At 34.6% G+C, this 18904-nt stretch overlaps 2 protein-coding genes across 3 annotated transcripts; one reads left to right on the top strand and one right to left on the bottom strand.

The window, feature by feature from the left end:
* The first annotated feature begins 4825 nt into the window (after positions 1-4825).
* LOC125822619 (derlin-2.2) lies at positions 4826-10012 on the top strand. Its single transcript, XM_049502040.1, has 7 exons — positions 4826-5119; positions 6219-6318; positions 6972-7186; positions 7283-7366; positions 8435-8488; positions 9490-9790; positions 9854-10012. The coding sequence occupies exons 1-6, from the start codon at positions 5021-5023 to the stop codon at positions 9673-9675; spliced, it is 738 nt and encodes a 245-aa protein (XP_049357997.1). The 5' UTR covers positions 4826-5020; the 3' UTR covers positions 9676-9790; positions 9854-10012.
* A 507-nt stretch (positions 10013-10519) lies between these two features.
* LOC125822618 (tobamovirus multiplication protein 1) lies at positions 10520-18432 on the bottom strand. 2 transcript variants are annotated; one of them, XM_049502039.1, is made up of 12 exons: positions 18388-18432; positions 18076-18280; positions 17112-17202; positions 16973-17025; positions 15880-15972; positions 15734-15805; positions 14784-14856; positions 14630-14675; positions 14441-14504; positions 11619-11672; positions 11088-11165; positions 10520-11010 (listed from the first exon to the last, which is right to left on the bottom strand). In XM_049502039.1, exons 2-12 carry the CDS (start codon positions 18223-18225, stop codon positions 10918-10920), a joined length of 867 nt encoding a protein of 288 aa, XP_049357996.1. In that variant the 5' UTR covers positions 18226-18280; positions 18388-18432; the 3' UTR covers positions 10520-10917. The 2 variants fall into 2 exon arrangements, with proteins under 2 accessions (XP_049357996.1, XP_049357995.1); XM_049502038.1 differs by lacking the exon at positions 18388-18432 and having other exon boundaries at positions 18076-18343.
* Between the last annotated feature and the right edge of the window lie 472 nt (positions 18433-18904).

Here is an 18904-nt window from a genome sequence, read left to right as displayed (position 1 = left end):
TCTGTAGTCCCTCTTTATCTTCACATCCCATTAGTGGTGTGCATTCGATTTTTCAGTTTGATTTTGTACTATTTGGTTTGGATTTTTCAATGTTTTGTTTTGAAGAAGTGTAACCCAATTCGAACCAAAATAAATTTGATTCGGTTTGGTTTATCTTTTTTTCGATTTGGTTATTCGGTTATGAAATAATGAGAAACATAATCAAAGTTATAGTTACTATTTGAATATATATATATATATAACGTAAAACACAATATTTAAGCGTAAATCTATTATAGATGTCAAAACATAAATAACCAATCCAAATTAGAATTCGATTTGATTTAATTTGATTTTTCGATTTAATCCAAATAGTGCACACCCCTACATCTCATAATATTTGTCTAGATTATTTATAAATATTTTAAAGATAATATTTTTTGCATGCCTACCTAACACAACAAATAAATAAATAAAATACTTGTTTCCTGGAAAACAATTTCTAATAAAATATTATTCATGAAAAAAAAATGTATCACACTGGACACACCCTATACTTCTCATTAGAACTGTCAATATGGGCTGCCAACCTCATTCGGGCTAACCCACACAAGCTTTGAAATTTTATGGTCCAGGCCGGGCTAGCCCATTTCTGGTGTGGGCCAGAAAATGGTCGGTCCAACCCACAAGTATGTGGGCTACGGGCTTTGCCGGGCCAGCCTTCTTTTTTTGAAAGTAAATTTTTTATTATTTTTAAATTTAAATTTTATTATCATAAATATCGACAAGAGAATATTACATAGTGTTAGTGTTACTACTTGTTAATCAAATCAACAAATAAAATTATCTTTATAATATTTATTAAGTTTGATTTTAAGTAAAAACACAAATAGCTAAATATAAATATTAATCTAATTGTTTTCCAATGATCATAATAAAACATAGAAACTATGACAACATCCCTAGGTTACGACCTATGTAGTAATTCCCTATAAATTTTAGGAAATTTTTATTTTATATAGTACATATTTTATAAATATAATTTATATTTAAATTATAATATTTCAATCTTTTAATAGATTTTGAGTTTAGACTCTTGTTATTTTTAATACTCTATTTTAATTTTATTTTTTAATTCATTTTTATTTAGCACACAGGCCTGCCCTATCCATATTTCTCAAGCCCCACAAATCGACAGGCTTATTCAGGCCGGGCTTAAAAACCTTTTTCTTAAATGGGCTCAAAAAATCGTAGCCCAGCCCTATTAAATCACGGGTTAGGCCAGGCCGGCCCTACGGGCCTAGCCCATATTGGCGACTCTACTTCTCATAATTACTAAAAATATCTAGTCCCAAATACTTTATCATTTTACAAAAAATAAATTAGGATTAATTGTTATTTTTATTTTAATAGGTGTGTCAAGAGATAATTGTAGTGGAAGAAAAACTCTGATTAAGTTAAACAAAAAAACCTAATCGAACAAACATCTCTACCTTATCTACTAAATTTCATTATACATAAAAATAATTACATAATGTTTCACTCCTTCTCCTCCCCTTTCACTTATTCACTCTCCCCTTCCCAGCTCCCCTCCCTGTGTTTAAGGCATAATTGCACCAAACATTTGTCTCTATGCACATGTAGATATATTTAAGAAAAGACATAAAGTGACATCTAAACTTGTTTTGAATTTTCAAAAAGATACTTTAAATATGCGGACGTTCTATTACCCCACTAAACAATCTTGAACGAATATTATTACATCATTTTTTGTCAATCTAAAATAACTAATATAATTTTATTTTTACAAGTATTTTATTGTAAAATATATTTTCTTATTATTTTTACTTTTTTTCCTTTTTATTTTTTCTCTTTCTTTCTTCTTCAAAAATTCATTGTCATCTCCATTGAAGCTTTTCACTTTCAATATCACCATTTCTACCACAACTTACCTTCCTTTTTTTACTACTATTAGTTTTAATCTCTTTAATTTTAAAACTTTATCTGAATATTTTCTTACATTTCGAATAATTTGATAAACACATTAGATTTCGAGATGATTAGGAAGTATCATATAGTTTTTTTTAATCTGATTTCAATTAAGTTCTTTCAATTTTCGGGAAATTCATTGATTCTTTTAAAATTATTATATCTAATTTTGAAGGTACATGAAAATGAGTAATTGATGATACCTTCAAAAATTTAAATTTTCTTAGAAAAATAAATAGTTTTGTTTATCACTCATAAAATCTAGAAAATAGTATGAATTCTTTTTTATAAAAAATTACTGAAATAAAGAATTTGACTGGAGAAGAAAAAAAATGGGAGAGGGGTTCAACTTAACGTGGGAGGTGAAGAAAAAGAAAGAATAGGGTGGGATGGAACACTTGAAAGTGGAGGGTGAAAGATTAAGTGGAATTTAAGATGAAATCAAATTAAAATAAGTCAAAGAGAGAGAGAGAGAGAGAAAGAAAAAAATTAAAATGAAAAAAATTACATTTTTAATTAAATTAACACGTGTCATGTAATGATTGATGTGTGAACACACTTGCTTCGTAAAATTTGGGGATGATCGAAAAATTATATATAATATATGTTCAAAATTGTTTAGTGGGGTCATAAGACGGTTGCAATGTTAAGGTGTCTTTTTGAAAATTTGGGACAACTTCAATGGTGACTTTATATTTCTTTTTTTATAATTATATCTTCTTGATCATCTTTTTAAAAGTATTTGTTAGATATATTGGATACGTCACAAATTTGATATCATATGAGTTTATTTATGTATAAATACATTGGGTATATTAGTTCCTTTTCATAATTAATCTATAATTATGCACATACACAACATATACTATGTAAAGATACGTTATATACATCAATGTATTTTTATGATGGATACATGAAATTGATACTAGATACACAAGATGAGATTACATACACACAGATATATCATTGCATATTTGATATTGATACACATATACGTGAAATTATGACATATAAATAATTGTAAAATATAATTAAAGAGAAGTACAGGGACGAGAGAGGGAGCAAGAAAGGAGAGATAAGACATTTCACTAGATACAGTATATACACGCAAAGATAGTGTATCTAACGACAATTCGAATAAGACGCGTAATTAATAAAACTATTCATGTGTTGAGTAATTAGCATCGATACTAATGTACTTTATGAAAATTGCTCAAAAAATAAATAAGGATACTTTAGTTAATTAGTATATATATAGAATAGTGAAACATGACAATTAGATGGGTGAAGTATGCAAATACTTGCTTTTGGAATGATCATTTATATCCAATGGTCAATTATTATTGCAAGTTTATATTTGTCTGAAAATGTCATTGTGAAGGTCAAACATCATACATTTTGCTTGAAGATTGGTATGCTTGTCAAGGTCAACTTCAAATATTTTCTTTTTACTGGAGTTGTGAATTTGATAAAGGCATATTTAGCCCTTTTTTTAATTGAAGTTATGGCCTTGACAAAACACGAGATATATAATAGCTTGTCAATGGCAATTTCAGTGAAGTTTATGACCTCGAAAAATTTAACTTCGTACATTCTTTTATCAAAGTTATGTCTTTGCATGGTCAAATTTCATTTTCTTTGGCGCAAAATCGTCAAATCATATATTTGCCCTAACTATAGACATATATGATTGAAAGTCAAAATAAAATAAAATGAAGTTGTGAATCACAACACATAGATCCAACCACTATAGTTGTTCCTTCCCTAAAATAGAAAAAAAAATAAGAAAAACATTTCAACTAGAAATAAAATTAGTGAACAGTTTGATGTACTAAAGTTCTCTCTATATGCAAAATTTGAAAAAGAGTTTTGAATTGTAAGGGTTTACTTTACACATGCTTACTCCATATTTATGCCAGAGTCTGTTTCCATGATATGAACTCGTGAACTCTTGATCACATGACAACAACTTTACCAGTTATTCAAATGTTTTCCTCTCAATAACTTTATCAATTATTCCAACGTTCCCCTTTCGATAACTTTATTAGTTATTCCAACGTTCTACCTTCCGATAACTTCACAAGTTACTTAAACATTTCCCTTCTAATAACTTTCCTAGATCCTGCAACTGTTACACTTTTGATAACTTTAACAGTTACTTCAATGTTCCCCGTCCAACAACTTTATCAATTACTCCAACACTCTCATTCCAATAACTTTACGAATTACTTCAATGCTCTCCTCCCATTAACTTTATCAAGTACTCCAACGCTTTCCTTCCAATAACTTTATCAGTTGCTCCAACGTTCTCCCTTTCGATAACTTCACAAGTTACTTAAACATTCCCTTCTGATAACTTTACCAGATACTACAACTGTTCCATTTCTGATAACTTTAATGGTTACTTCAACATTTCCCTTCCAATAACTTTATCAATTACTCCAACACTCTCATACCAATAACTTTATCAATTACTCCAATTCTCTCCCCCCAATAACTTTATCAATGTCTCGGACGCTCTCCCTCTGACTAGAAATAAAATAATTTCAAGAATAGATAAGAGGTACTCCACAATATTCCTAATATAAACAATACACTAGCAATACTAATACTAAAGTAGATTGAAACTCAAAAATCATCGAATTTCCTCTTTTAAAAGTAACTCAAAAACAACAAAATCCAACAACTGACGCGCCTCTGACATCAATACTATTCTCGCAAACAATCTCATTGGCCTCTGCTCGTCACCGGATAATCTAATTGGTCCGTGACTAATACGCGCTTATAACCTCATAGACAATAGCCCCCTCAAAGAAACAAGATTAGAATCCTATAAAAGAATTTATTGTTCCCTTTGCCATTCATCTTTGATTTCCTCTAGCTAAATAAAATCCGATCACATACATATATATACATATTATATGCATGTGAGTGTGTATATGTATTAGAAATCCTCGAATTGATCAATTTTCAGATAACCAAGAGGCTTTATCAGTCGGGTTGTTAGGGATTTCTGGGAAGTTTTGTTTTGGGGAAAGTTTGATTTGGCTGAATGGCACAAGCTGTGGAAGAATGGTACAAGCAGATGCCGATAATCACCCGTTCCTATCTCACTGCTGCAATCATCACCACAATCGGTTGTTCTCTGGAGGTATGGATATGATTCATCTTAAGGAAAAGCAGTAGACTTTCAAGATTGATTTTTTAAAATGTTTTCGTATGGATTTGAGGATTTCTATATCTGGGTAGGTTTTTTTTTTTTTTTTGAGATATCGATGATAAAAATTGAGGGTTGTTTGTATGTTGATTGTTTTTTTAGTGGGGGTTGTAATTTGGGATGTTGAGATGAACCTTGATTAATGGATACAGGGGTTTCATATAGCTAACCCTAATTAATTTGGGATTGGGGTATAGTTGATTGATTGTTGTAATTGGGATGTTGAAATGGACCTGAATTGAGAAGAATGGATTTACATGTCGTATAGCTGGCCCTAACTAGTTTAGGATTGAAACTTGCACAGGATGATTGTTAACCGTATCTATGTATCTACGTTTAACACTTGCAGGTGCCACGGCACCTGATGGTTTTGATTGGAACTATGTTTATATACGTGTATATCCATATTTATGTATAAGGATTTGTATAAATATAAATCGTGGCACCCAGAGCAACAATGGAGCTCATGGTACCAGTGGTCAAAGCTCAGCTTTTCCTCCCTAGGGACGCAAGTTCGAATCAGGCTGAGTTTATTTTATAAAACTATTTTAGCATGCCGGAATCATTGTTAAAAAAGTTGTAAAGTTATGGTTATCTAGATTAGAACGTTTGACCTCGTATAACTAAAATCTTAACTACACCAAGTAGACTAGAGTATATCTTGTACAAAATTACGCTGATGAATAATAATTATTTGTTTCCTCTATGAATATTGCCACCACTTTCGCAAAACATTTCATACGTTACGCGACAAAGTAGTGTGGCACCCGAAGCTTCCAGATCTTATTTTACTCTTTTCCTTAACCTTTTTATAGTAGCTCTACCCCGTACCCTACTTTTCTTGTAGGTTTATCATTCAAATTGTTGATGTGTGATTGACAAAGAACATTGCAGTCTATCCAAATGTAATATTAATTAAAACAATACGATACAATGCAACACAACACGATACGATACATTATGAAACAATATGTAACAATCATCCACATATAGTGTTGGTTGACTGATTGATTGTATTTTGTGTGGGTTGCAGATTATATCTCCTTATAAGTTGTACCTGAACCCCAAGTTAGTGGTGAAGCAATACCAGGTGTGGCGCCTGGTTACAAATTTTCTCTACTTCCGGAAGATGGGTAATTTCTCTTCTCCCAGCAGTTAGCTTCGTTTTCTGAAAAGTTTTTTTCCTCCTTTTAGTTTAGAGAGGATGAGCGTCTTAATGAGGCATAACTTTAATTGAACAGCCATGAATCTTTTAAGGCTTTAATGGCTAGGCTCTTTTGTTCAATAGCTATCGTGGATAAATACAGGATTCAGCCAGTACTTTGTAGTCTGACTGATTGTTTTGTAGCACTTCTGTTCAATACACTCTGCTCTCATTATGGTTAATGCTATAGCAACTCTTGCCAATGGTCATTGGAATTGTAATATGTTTGTAGAAGTCAATTCCTGATATTCACTTCTTTCTGATCTTGGAAAAAGATATTTCACCCACAGTGAGATGAAGTTGGGTACAAAAAAATGTGAGAGAAGTGGAAGACACAAGTCACAGAAATGAATTTTGTAGTTCTTAACAGTATGGTAGATTAAATCCAAAATGGAAACTAAGCTCATTCTGCTAATCAGCCCTACAAGTTTTCCTTTTAATCATGTATTTTTATTTGTGAGTGCATCTGAGGTTATGAGATGAAGGCAGAGTCGCTTGTTTGGAGGAATACATCAACATGAGAAGACACTTTCTCTTTCTTTTTCTACGTTATTCTGATATCTTTTTTCTTAATGTTTTCAGACTTGGACTTTCTGTTTCACATGTTTTTCCTAGCTCGGTACTGCAAGCTTCTAGAAGAGAACTCCTTCAGGGGAAGGACGGCAGATTTCTTCTACATGCTCTTGTTTGGTGCCACTGTTTTAACAGGAATTGTTCTTGTCGGGGGGATGATACCGTATGTCTCAGAGTCATTTGCAAAGATCATATTCCTGAGCAATTCATTGACTTTTATGATGGTTAGCTCCTCTGCAGTATAACTCCATTTCTTACTCGGCTTTTGTTTTCTGTCTTGGCCTTTCTTTTTTCATCATTCTGCTTCCTTCTATATGTAGGTTTATGTATGGAGCAAGCAAAATCCGTTTATCCACATGAGCTTTTTGGGTCTGTTTACTTTCACCGCAGCTTACCTCCCATGGGTTAGTGTTTATACTTAATCCATCATAATTTGCTTCACAAATCATTAGCTTTTAACTTTAAGAGCTGCCTCACCCGTGGTTTGTCCCCTTGCATCTTTATGTTTCTTCTGCTAGATATGACATTATCAATTTGCCACTTCTTTAATGCAATCCGTCATTTATGAACAATCCTTACAAGTTGTGGCTTGTTACTCATCTAAGTACCTAATCTCTAACTTTTGATACATAGTGGGGATGAGTTTAAATATTTGGAATTTGCCTTTAAAGGTATTATTTTCAAGTAGACAAATCAGTGATCATAGACTCTGTTTAAAGAAGACTTCATTGGTTCTTCTTCCAAAAAAAAAAAAGACTTCATAGGTTATGCTATATGTGAGCTATCAAACCTGAAGGGCTACAGCAGATCCATTACTCAAATATTTTTCCTGTTCATTCCTATTCAATGGGCTGGAGATTTGGGGTGGGTAGAGCATCACCTGGGTCCAGGAAAGCTTTTCCTGTGCGCCAGGTTTCTTTTTCATTTTGTTTTGGATTTATGCAATCTTAGGTGGTGTTTTGCATTCAAGATGATGAACCTTGCAGTATGTTGATTTTGAAAATCACTCCCTTCTTTATTATGTGAACAAGGGGTTATTTGCAGAGCCATGCTTTTATGTAGTCTTTTATGTTTCCAGTTTTTAGGATCTATTTGGCTAGAAACCCTTTCTGTAACCTAGTTATGGAGTTCTTCACCAAAATAGTCTTGGCAAGAAAGACGCAGTGAGAAATCCAATAACTTATTTGCCCCTTACATATAGCTCAGCCAATAGTGTGTATCCAAGCACCCGGATATTTGGCAGTGATGTTCTTTTTTGGGAGAACTACTGAAAGAACATTGAATATAAATAGAAACACATTCTTGAATTAGAATAGAATTAGGAATCCAGGAAATTAATATTTACATGGGTCACAATCTTTTTCATATTTTGTTTCTTGAAGTGGAAAACTACTTGTAGTTTTGCTTCAATGAAGTTTGTTGTTTATGTTTGTGGTGGATAACCTCATCACACTTCTTTCTCCTTGTTGCAGGTTCTTTTGGGGTTCTCTGTGCTTGTTGGCGCCAGTGCTTGGGGGGATCTACTGGTACGCTTCTGGTGACTCATGTGCTTTTATTAGGTTTTACTTGTTTCATGCCTACTATATGAGACTCTTAAGAGTTTTAGTTAAATGGTTTTTGCTCCTGCTTGAGCCTTCCTGTTGGATATCTTGCCTGAATCTTTGATAAAAGTTCTGGTAGCCAGGATTTTCTTACTTATTTTCATTTAGTGAGAGAGATTTCTCTTCTTTTCTTCTTTCCCCAACTACAAAGATGTGTCGATGCCTTCACCAACCAGCCATATTTATGTTTTCTAATGAGGATTTTGTCCAAGGTGATAAACCCCGAAAACTGGATGCTGATCTGTAGTATAGTGGTAAAAAAGTTCTTGTTTGTAAAAGAAGATATGGATTCTTGCACATCTATCTTTCACTAGTTTCCTTTTGTTGTCACAATGTATTGTTAAGCTTTTCTGTGTAGACCTTTCTACCTGCACTGGTGCCTGTTGTTTTTATGCCAGCACTCAGTTACCTTGCATTTTAAAATTCCTTTTGTGGGGTTTGAATATTCCAATTTCCTTTCATTGAACTTTATGTGTGCATTTGATACGAAGGAAAATGTTTTTCATGCAGAATTTTTTCTTGTAAAATGTTTTCCTAAAAAATAAGATAAGTGGATTTTTACTTATTTTCTGGTGTTTGATGAGTAAGCAGAAAATAGTTTATATAATCTAGACAAACACTCTAGGGGTGGGTTAGAAGGTAGAAGTGTGGGGGATGAGGGTGGAAGTAGTGTGTGTTGGAGGGTGGGGTGAAACGATTATGTGGAATGCCACTTATGGAACTTGCGACTTATGTTAGGGAAGTCATTTTCCTCATTTTTAAGGAAACTTATATTTTCTAGAGAGAATACTTTTCAAAAACTTTGACAACCAAATATGAGAATTGTAAAATATTTTCAGGAAAATGTTTTCCTCCTACCAAACACACCACACCCTATACCATGCAATGTTGGTGCTATATACTGAAAGTGAACTTTCATGTTTCAGGGAATGATTGCAGGCCATGCTTATTATTTCCTAGAAGGCGTCTATCCGCGAATGACTGGTCGTAGACCCCTGAAAACACCAGCAGTTATCAAAGCATTGTTTGCTGACGAGCCAGTAGTGGTGGCTCGACCTGCTAATGTTCGCTTCGCTGCTCCTCCTGTTGATGAAGTTCCACCAAATCAATGAGATAATTTTATAAGTAAACCATTGGCTCTGTCTTCAGTTCCTGTAAATTGACCTTAGATATTTGGTTGGAGGGAATCAGGGTTGGTCTTGTTGATGATGATTGTGCTAGTTACTATCCGTCTTCATTCCTTGTCAAATTGTTGGTGTATTTCTTACGCTGGGCAACTTGGGTTTGAAGATGCTTTTTGTAATTTAGATCTGGAACTGGAGAAGTGCTGTGCTGGCTGGTAGAGAAAATTCGCCTATATGAAGTGTTTTTTCTCTGTTATAAGTCTTAGAATTCAATTGTTTGGTGTTGTTTCTCCTTCCCTTAGAAGCCAATTGCTGATTTTTGGTATTAGAGGTGTGCATTATTGAGACTCAAAGAAAAACTGGTTGAACTGAAATTTTCAACTCCAGTTTTGGAGTATGTCATGCATCAACTTGGGGGAAAACCAGATTTTAAAGGACAAAGAAAACCTACCTCGTCTATGTAGGTCGTATACATGCAGTCCAGTACATATATGTGTGTGCATTGGCGTTTAATGAGGATTGTTGTGTAACCTCAATTATATAAAAAAAAATTAAGCTGTAATGCAGGCAGCAACAAGGGTTTCCGAGAACTAGAAAATGAAAAATGTTTTCTATAATCAGTTCGCCATATTTTGTTACGAATCAATTTTGCCATATTAGAAAACCAAAGCTGTGTTATTGTTGCCGTTAATTGGAAATAACTCTGTGCCCCCAGTGCTTCGAGTGAGTAGTACAAGCAGCATCGTGTGATATGTCGATTAGCGAGTAAGCCTGTTACCCACCCAGATTTTGAACCATCTGTAACTGAATCTTTAAAATTACTGGGTTCTATAAAGTAAAATTACTAGAACAAACTCACCAAACAAAGGACATCAGTCATTGCAGTAAAGGAGATCTAGAACATCATAGTTACAATATGGCCAGTACAATGGCGAAAACTGAGATTACCCTCTGCATCATTACATCATGACTAGGATATTTTTCACAAACGTGGGGAACAATTATTCGTCTCATGCTTCACGCTACAACCACAGAAACAATATAATGTAAGAAAAACAGCTTAACCTCTGTTTAACAACTGCGAAAAAAGTGTTGAATCTTTGGCCTTTCCACAGAATTATTGCAACTGAATATCTTTTTTGCAGTTTCACTTTTCCTGAAGAACTCCAGTTAGCTTCTGCAACAGCAACCATGGGAACGTGTATGACTGACGATAAAATTCTGCTGCAGCTAACTGATTGGGTGGTATTGTGCAGACACTCTTTTTGGAGGCAATTTTCGCAGGATGTAGAGCACAAGAGCTGAAGGAAGAATTTCTACTAGCTGCCACAGAGAAGAATGTGATCACTCAGACAAAGTAGTAAATGTAAGCAACATGGAATAACGAAAATGATACATACCAGGTAGTATATCAGATTCAAAACAGGATGGTCCAAGACTTCAAGAGATGCGTCAGAATCAAAAGCAGATAACACAACCTGCAGCGAACCAGATTAGACATAGCAAAGAAGCTCATGTGCATGAGAGTTGGAGATTTGAGGCCGGTTTAGCTTTACTTTAAACCTGATATACTTTCTCTTTTTTTTATCATGTTCCTATTCTCTAGTCTACCTTTTTCTATTATTTGTTCCCAGGAGTAGTTATGGTTTGACTGAAGCCTGAAGGAAGGCATGAGTTGCAACCCTTTATTTCATAAAGATAGCCTCAATGTTTTCACCTCTGACAAGCTAAAGCACCAATTGTGTAAAACCTCATTTCCCTGCTTGGACCTCCCCGTAGACAAGCTAAGAGTATCTCATTTGGTTAACCAGTTTGCAAAACTTAATAATGTAGCTAGGACACTATTACACTGGAGCTAGGACACTATTACACTTTGGATAATAAAAGGTTGACCATCATGGGGAGAAGGAAACAGGTACATAAAGCCTTACCACAAAGCATCTAATGAGGAAACAGGTGAAACATATGGCAGTCACAGATCCAACCTGTGATCACATACATACATCAGATCAGATGAACCAATTTAGAGTAAGAGATGTTAAGAATTATAAGCCATGATCTACCATGCATGCACGTGCTTAGAAACATTCATTAAAACTTCAGATAACACAAACATATTCACAGCAGCATCATTTAATGGTTGGTGACGCAGAAGACGTTGTTAGAACAATCAGATAGACCAATAAAACGTTTTCTTGAGTTGGCCACTAATGATCAATTAAGAAAAAAAAGAACTCCTTAGGTTCACAAATAGTGATAAAAAAAATTCTTTCTTCAGAAACATCATATGTTAATATTGTGTTTCCATCTAGTCAGACTAATCTAAGATATTTTTATTTCCTGTTTATTCATCAACAAAGAAGAAAAGGAAATCAGCCAAGCGTAGTTTGTTTTCAGTTAATGCTTATGAAGAGTCTAGCAAGTCTTCTGAGGTGTAAAATGGAGTACTTCCCATCAAGTTTATTTGGGTCTGTGACTAGGAGCTAAAAACAAGGAGTCAAGGGTATGATGAGGGGCTTGCACAATTCTCAATTATTCTACCAGGCAACGATACCCTCCCATCAATACAGGTATTGAGATGAGAAACAATCATCCAGCATCTTTTGCCTTTATTGACATATGGCGAGAAGTTATTGAAAGATGTGAAAGGAAATCAATCCATTGAAAGAAGTGATCTCTCTCATATGGGTAAAGGATGAACTTACAAATATGTATTGCAGGGATCACCATCTATCTAATATCACTAGTATCAATTCCTTCTAAAGTTGAAAAACAAACGAATAAGTTGAGAAGTAACTTTTTATGGGGATTTAATTGTGAGATGAAGAAGGTGCATTTGATTAGATGGTCAACTATGAGCAAACAACTGGGGACTAGTTGTGAAGAGCTTTAGACTATTTATTAAGTGTCTTTTAAGTTCAAATGGCCATGGAGATGGAGATGGAGACTGAATACCAACAAAGAGAAGATGTGGAATGGGTTATCAAAGATTAATATGGAATTGATGGACAATGATGCAGTAAAGCAGTCACATCTTATGGAGTTGTATTAGGAAGATGAATCGGAAATCCATGGGGAGAGTTTGCAGAGGTGGAAAGGTCAAAATGGATAATAGCAGAAGAACAAACTATGGCAAGACAAACGACTGGAAACCAGCACTCTGAAACAACTCTTCCCAAGTTAATATAATCTTTCATCAACAAAGAGTATTTGACGTACATTGGAGAACCCTTCAAAGAAGAATACTGGAATCTCCAATGTAGAATAAATCATCAATTTTTTTCTTAAAAAAATCATCAACACTAGGTACAGTCTGTGTGTGCTAGTTGTTAAATTAGGGGGAGTGATGGAAATGGATCATTGGATGATGGGAACTTCTCAGCTAAAGCATGATACAGTTAGTTGTTAAGGAGGAATGTGGTAATATTGGCTTAGTAGTCATGGAAGATGACTTGGAGGACCAGAGCAACTCCCAAAGTGGCTGTTTTTGGGTATTAGCCTTAAATGAAGCATGCATAACATATGATAGCCAGCACAGAGGAAGATTTCACTTCTCCAGCAGATACTACTACTGCAAAGAGGGCTTTAAATCATTTAGACACTTACTCCTACGCTGTAAATTCATCTGGATAACTTGGTGTATATTTCTAAACCGGTTTGGGATTGTTTGGATGATGCCTGGTAGAGGCAGTACAAAGTTGGCAGTGCAGGGAATCAAGAAGAAACAGAGGACCTTATTAAAAAATATACAGAGGACTTACAGAATCCCTCTATGTTATTTCAGATGGTTTGAATAGAAGGGAACTGCAGCTGCTTTCAGGATAAAGCATCATCCTTATCTTTTGTAATATTGAAATGCTTACAGAACATGAATTTTTGAAGCAGGAATGCTGCTACTGATTTTGACCATATAGTGGTGTTCATTGACTCCTTACATTGTTAAAGGAATAAATTCCTAGCTACTATCGTGCACTCTTACACCTTGTTGGTGCTGCAGATGGTTTAATAAAATCTTAATCATAAAAAAAGAGGAATCTAGAGAAGGGAGACATCAAAAGTTGGTACCCTAATGTTGTATGTTATAATTTGTTCCATTCCTGCTCATCTAGTTAGGCAATCTTTATTACTTGACATCTTCTGTCTATTTATATCCAAACAACTTTGAACAGTCCCATCAGATTGCAGATACAGAAATTAATAATTTGCTGGAGTTGAGCTTATGGTCAAAGTCAAACACATTATGTGACACAAACTAAATAGAAAAAGATAGTATGCACCAGCCTTTGACAGTTTAGTGGATTCATGACCAAAAGGTTACCCCTTCACGCACTGAATAAAATGTCTGAATAAGAATGTCACAACAAGGTTCCATATTCTTGTTAATTATCATTTTAGAATTTAATTATACAATCTCAGGGATAGCCTTACTCTAGCTCTCCACTTAAATGTTACCTGGACTAAATATATCAGTCATTCACCGCAAGTTAAGATTATAATATAGCAGAACAATTAGCAGGACATCTTAGGACAAGGAAATTAATCAAACTTCATGTTTAAAAAGTTTCTCCCTCTCGGTGCTGTAGGGAGAACTTAAGTTTGTGAGGAATAAATCTTATGCCTTACATGCAAACGTATTCTATGCCAAACTACAGCACTAACCTCTGTATATATAAAGTAAGAAGATAAAAGTGTAAATACCTTTACCAGTTCAAAAAGAAAAAAGAAGAAGAAGACAGATGTGTAGTACACAAACCTCATGAAGCTTCTTTCTCCTCCCTTTAGATTCAATAGGAAAGCGCCGCAGCATGAGAAATAACCTGATGATTGTAAAAACAAATTCCACAAGAAAAGCAATGAAATTTAATCATGTCTAAGGTCATGTAAGAATGATCAATAATGCTTTAGAAGATAAATGCACAGAGAAAATAGCACTTAAATTCACCTTCCACCATATAGCAGAAAGCCCAAGGCTGCAATAACTGATACAACTGCACCAAATAAACATGCAAGGTTAAAGAAAGCAATAAACTTTGAAAGCAGATCTAACCTTCCGTAAAATAGGGCAAAAGGAGAAAATTAATATAAAAGAGATTCACCTGCCATAAATATCTTCCCAATGAATTCCACTGTGCTATCGTCATTGACCCAGAGGTAAACCCAGATACAGGCCTGACAAAAACCATTTTTCAGTTGTATTTAGTTTATTACCTGAGATAAGACCTGGAAGACTCAAGAAGCTTCTTAGCTTTTGAGACAAGCGGGTCGATCGGGAATGTTCACCAAGAAATCAAGAATAATGGACATCTTTATTTATTTAGAAGTGATCTATCCTTTAGGAAAGGGGAAAAGCTAGGGTTCTCATGGGCTGGGGATTAGGAGAATCTAGCCCTATTTCAAGGCTAAATTTGCATATGGTTCTGTAAAAATTTATTGCAAGATCTTGGAAAGATATTTCAACTGTTCTCGAAAAAATAATTAAAGGTATAACCAGAACCAAGCTATGAATATTTGATAATGAAAGTAGGAGGAGAGCTCTGAATTGAACTTTTCTCCAAGCATGTTACCCCAGGTAAACCAGGCATAACATTTTGAGAAAGAAGAATATCTCAGAATTCAACATATTAAGAAGCACACATATGACCGCATATCGATGAGCAGAGGTGGCCCCAGGATTCGAACTTTATGTGTCTCAGAAATTCTACCACAACCCAATTGATTTAGTGGGTTCAAAATCTATTATTTGTACTTGTTTACAGAATTTTTAACATATATACAGGGTTTGAGCTAAAGTTGGGTTCGGGGAACCCTTCTTCAGTTGAACCTATAACTTCTACACTAATCCGCCCCTGTCACCACCAAAATACAAGGGGTTATCAACTAGAACCCAAAATTAGATGGGTTTGACTGGCGTGAAAGAATCTTAAAAGAAATCACACAGTACTACAGACAAAATAATAATAAGTAATGATACTTGATCGATTATATTTCCCTATGAACAACAATGATGTCCAATAGCGTATGAGCAGGGGACACGTTTGTAGCAAACCTGAATGAAGTATATTGCACCATTTATTGCAATATAAGAAATCCTGAGCTTATCTGTTGGTAAACTCCTAGCCTGCCATTACATAAATGCAAGGGTTAGAATCAATAGATTTACAGTTTGCCTGCAAGATGCTATACTTCACTTGCCTGGTGATATATCTCAGCCCAAAATAGAACAAGGAGTGTGAATGTTGAAAAGAAAAGGAGCCCTGGTAGGTCCAATATTGCCAGAGTCAGCACCTGGTTATTGTGGAGCAAATCTAACATCAGTAAACAATTAGGCAGTAGCTTAAGAGGCAGTTGTGGCATGTTATTTATTTCTATTTCTCACGTCATCAGCCTAAAAGTGACGGTCCAGCAGTAGCCCACCCAAATTAAGGAAAGAGATCACAGAAGCCGTAATAGGGAAGTGCTTTCAGTAGATTCGTTATTGCTAACAGAAAATTCATCTCAATAAAATGATAGTCAAAGCTAAAGGTTTGACAAGGTAACAGTACGGTGTTGCTGGCTGCAGAGGAACTAAGCACTTGAACAATGCCATCGGCCCATCGCAGTCAAACCAAAAGTTTAGAGCAAGTAAAAGATGGGTAACTAGGTGATAAGCTTCAAACTGGAATCTGAAAGACAGAATGTATATGCTAATGAGCTTTCAATCCAATTAGCTCACACATTTACAAACAAGGATTGCTGAACTGCTATTGGATTATATTAGCAGTAAGCGAGCAGGATGACCTTGCGAATAAATAAATTAAAAGGTAAGGAATCTGAAATGTCAAATTAAGCTCAAAGTTAAGAACGTCAAAGATATAAGAAAGCCTACAGCTCCAATTAGCAAAAGTAACATCATGCACTTCCACTTGAAAATGGTCCCATCAGGTGATAACTTTTCTAGGTACAGTTCTAACCTAATTTTGATTTCTGATAGTTCCTACATAAGTTGACGCACTATAAAGAAAAGAATAATAATTAGAGAAAAAGTTAAACGGTTGATAAGAACAAGGCAATACATTCAGGTTTGCAATTCTATGTTGCTCGGACTCTTCAAAAATGCCAACGGGTGCATGTCGGATTCGCCAAAAGTAGTGTATTTTTGAAGAATCCGAGACGGGTGCGGCATCAAAAGTGAAGAGTCCGCGCAACTAACTTTGCATACATTGTCGCGCTCTATTGAAAGCAAACTGAACATAATTAAGAAGAAATATTGACAATTGAAAAGTTACTTTTCAAGAAAGCACATTACCTTATAATGGAACAGAAAAACCTGTTTGTGAAATCCAAAGACAATTGCACGAACTGAAAAACAAAAGATTTGCATTTAAAACAAAATTCCAGATTAAAAAAAAGAGCTGGATGGGTTGTTTAATCTGAGTCCGATTTACCTCCATTTACAACAAAGTTCATCAGATGGAACACCTTTTGTGTTGTCCAACCATACTCGGGTACCCTCAAATCGATCCTTATTAATTGAATCTGCACATAATTAACTCATAGACTCAACCAAAAGTCCTGCCAACTAAGCAAGCACCACGAGGAAAACAGTTCTCTACACATGCAGTATTAGGTAAATACTGTATCTGAAACACATATATTAATCGAAGTATGAAAAAACACCCTTCCATGAAACTCATCTACTTATTGGAAAAGGTCATAAGCCCCAAAAGCACACACAAAAGGAGTACTCCCAAATACTGACATCAAAACCTTAGATAAGAGATCAAAGCTTTAAAGATATAGATAAATTAACAACAAGCAGCTACATGATAATTGATTATGAAATAATTTGGAATTCTGACATAGCTACATCCAAAGTCTTGCAGAATCCTCAGGAAAGAAAGGAGAGTACAAATAAAGAAGTATTGTATTTGAACCTAAGTAAAACTATTCTGTAGCTTTTAACCAACAGTCTAACCGAACCTACCAGAAGTATGATTAACCAGTCAGTCCACTGCTCCAACTTTTAATAGTGACATAGAAAAGCACAAAATATCCGGTAATTTGCCTTAATGAAAACCCCTAAATTACACTTGGTAATCAAGCATTCTTGAATGATATGCAAACTTCATTATTTCATTCCTACAGTTGACCAACCAAGATTTTCCATTTCTAACAGAAGTTACGAAAAAAACCCAACTAACAGCAAGTATTTGACTTTATAACATGAACTAGACACTGCAATTCTATCAACTGCATCTCAACATCAAATTAGTTGGAGTCTAAAATATAAATCATCTACATCAATTCCACCATTTCAGCTCCCAAACTCTACTTTGATCGTGAAATTCACAAAAAGGAAAGAAAAAACCAATCTTTACATATCTACAGAGCAGAAAAAGAGAAACTTACAAGGGCAACGGCTGAAACAAGAGCATAAGAAGCACAAAGGGAGTAGAAAATCCCATCTTGCCACTGAACGGATTCGTTGACGTGGTCCCACCAGTTAGTCGCCGGACCGGCGATGTCAATCGGCGACGACCCAAGTGGCAACCTAGTCATTTCAGCTCTCTCCTCCGCTTATCTTATTGTATTGAAAGAAGTCAAAAAACTGATGCTATAAAAGAAAGAACAAGTAAGGAACGTGCTTAAGGTGCCATACACATGAAAACAATGCCATCAAATCATAAATGGAAATCTTTCTATAGTTTTATTTACTCTTACCTTCCTAATACAAAATATTAAGATAACTAACTATTCAACTTCATTTGGAGTTATTGGCCATTTCGTTTCATATTTTAACTATATTATAAAATCTTATGTGTCTTGTGACAAAATATTACAATACACTTTTATATTTGATGTTTTTATTTTATTCTTAATGATTCTTCTATATATATTCACGTTGAAAGTTAGAAGTCTGTAGTATATTAGTATGTGTAAATTTTTCAATATCTCTTTACTTTAGAGGTACTGAGGTAGAATAATCAATAGATTCAATTTGAATTTATCTACAATTTGATTGCTAAGGAAAAAATATCATAGTCCCTTGCACGAGCTAGAATAGCAGGATTCCATTTTTGAAACCTTACCTTAAATTTATCAAGACTCAAAAATTATCCCATTAGTTGTAATGAAATATGGAGACGGATTTCATTCTATTCAATTCACTATTCATTATGATATGATACATACAAACAGTGAACAGCTGATTTTACCATAGAAAAAATAATTTTAATAA

The sequence above is a fragment of the Solanum verrucosum genome, unplaced genomic scaffold, assembly GCF_900185275.1.
Source record: "Solanum verrucosum unplaced genomic scaffold, falcon-dt-bn FXZP01000103.1, whole genome shotgun sequence".
Lineage (NCBI taxonomy): Eukaryota > Viridiplantae > Streptophyta > Magnoliopsida > Solanales > Solanaceae > Solanum > Solanum verrucosum.
This window is presented reverse-complemented; position numbering and strand designations above follow the sequence as displayed.

What these genes read in the sequence shown, in the direction of transcription:
- LOC125822619 (XM_049502040.1), top strand. Translation starts at nt 5,021, where the DNA reads ATGGCACAAGCTGTGGAAGAATGGTACAAGCAGATGCCGATAATCACC. An exon ending in CCGCAGCTTACCTCCCATGG is followed by an intron (nt 7,367 to 8,434) that starts GTTAGTGTTTAT and finishes TCCTTGTTGCAG; the next exon opens with GTTCTTTTGGGGTTCTCTGT. An exon ending in GTGCTTGGGGGGATCTACTG is followed by an intron (nt 8,489 to 9,489) that starts GTACGCTTCTGG and finishes TTCATGTTTCAG; the next exon opens with GGAATGATTGCAGGCCATGC.
- LOC125822618 (XM_049502039.1), bottom strand. Translation starts at nt 18,225, where the DNA reads ATGACTAGGTTGCCACTTGGGTCGTCGCCGATTGACATCGCCGGTCCG. An exon ending in TTTCTGCTATATGGTGGAAG is followed by an intron (nt 14,505 to 14,629) that starts GTGAATTTAAGT and finishes TACAATCATCAG; the next exon opens with GTTATTTCTCATGCTGCGGC. An exon ending in GGAGAAAGAAGCTTCATGAG is followed by an intron (nt 11,673 to 14,440) that starts GTTTGTGTACTA and finishes ATGTGATCACAG; the next exon opens with GTTGGATCTGTGACTGCCAT.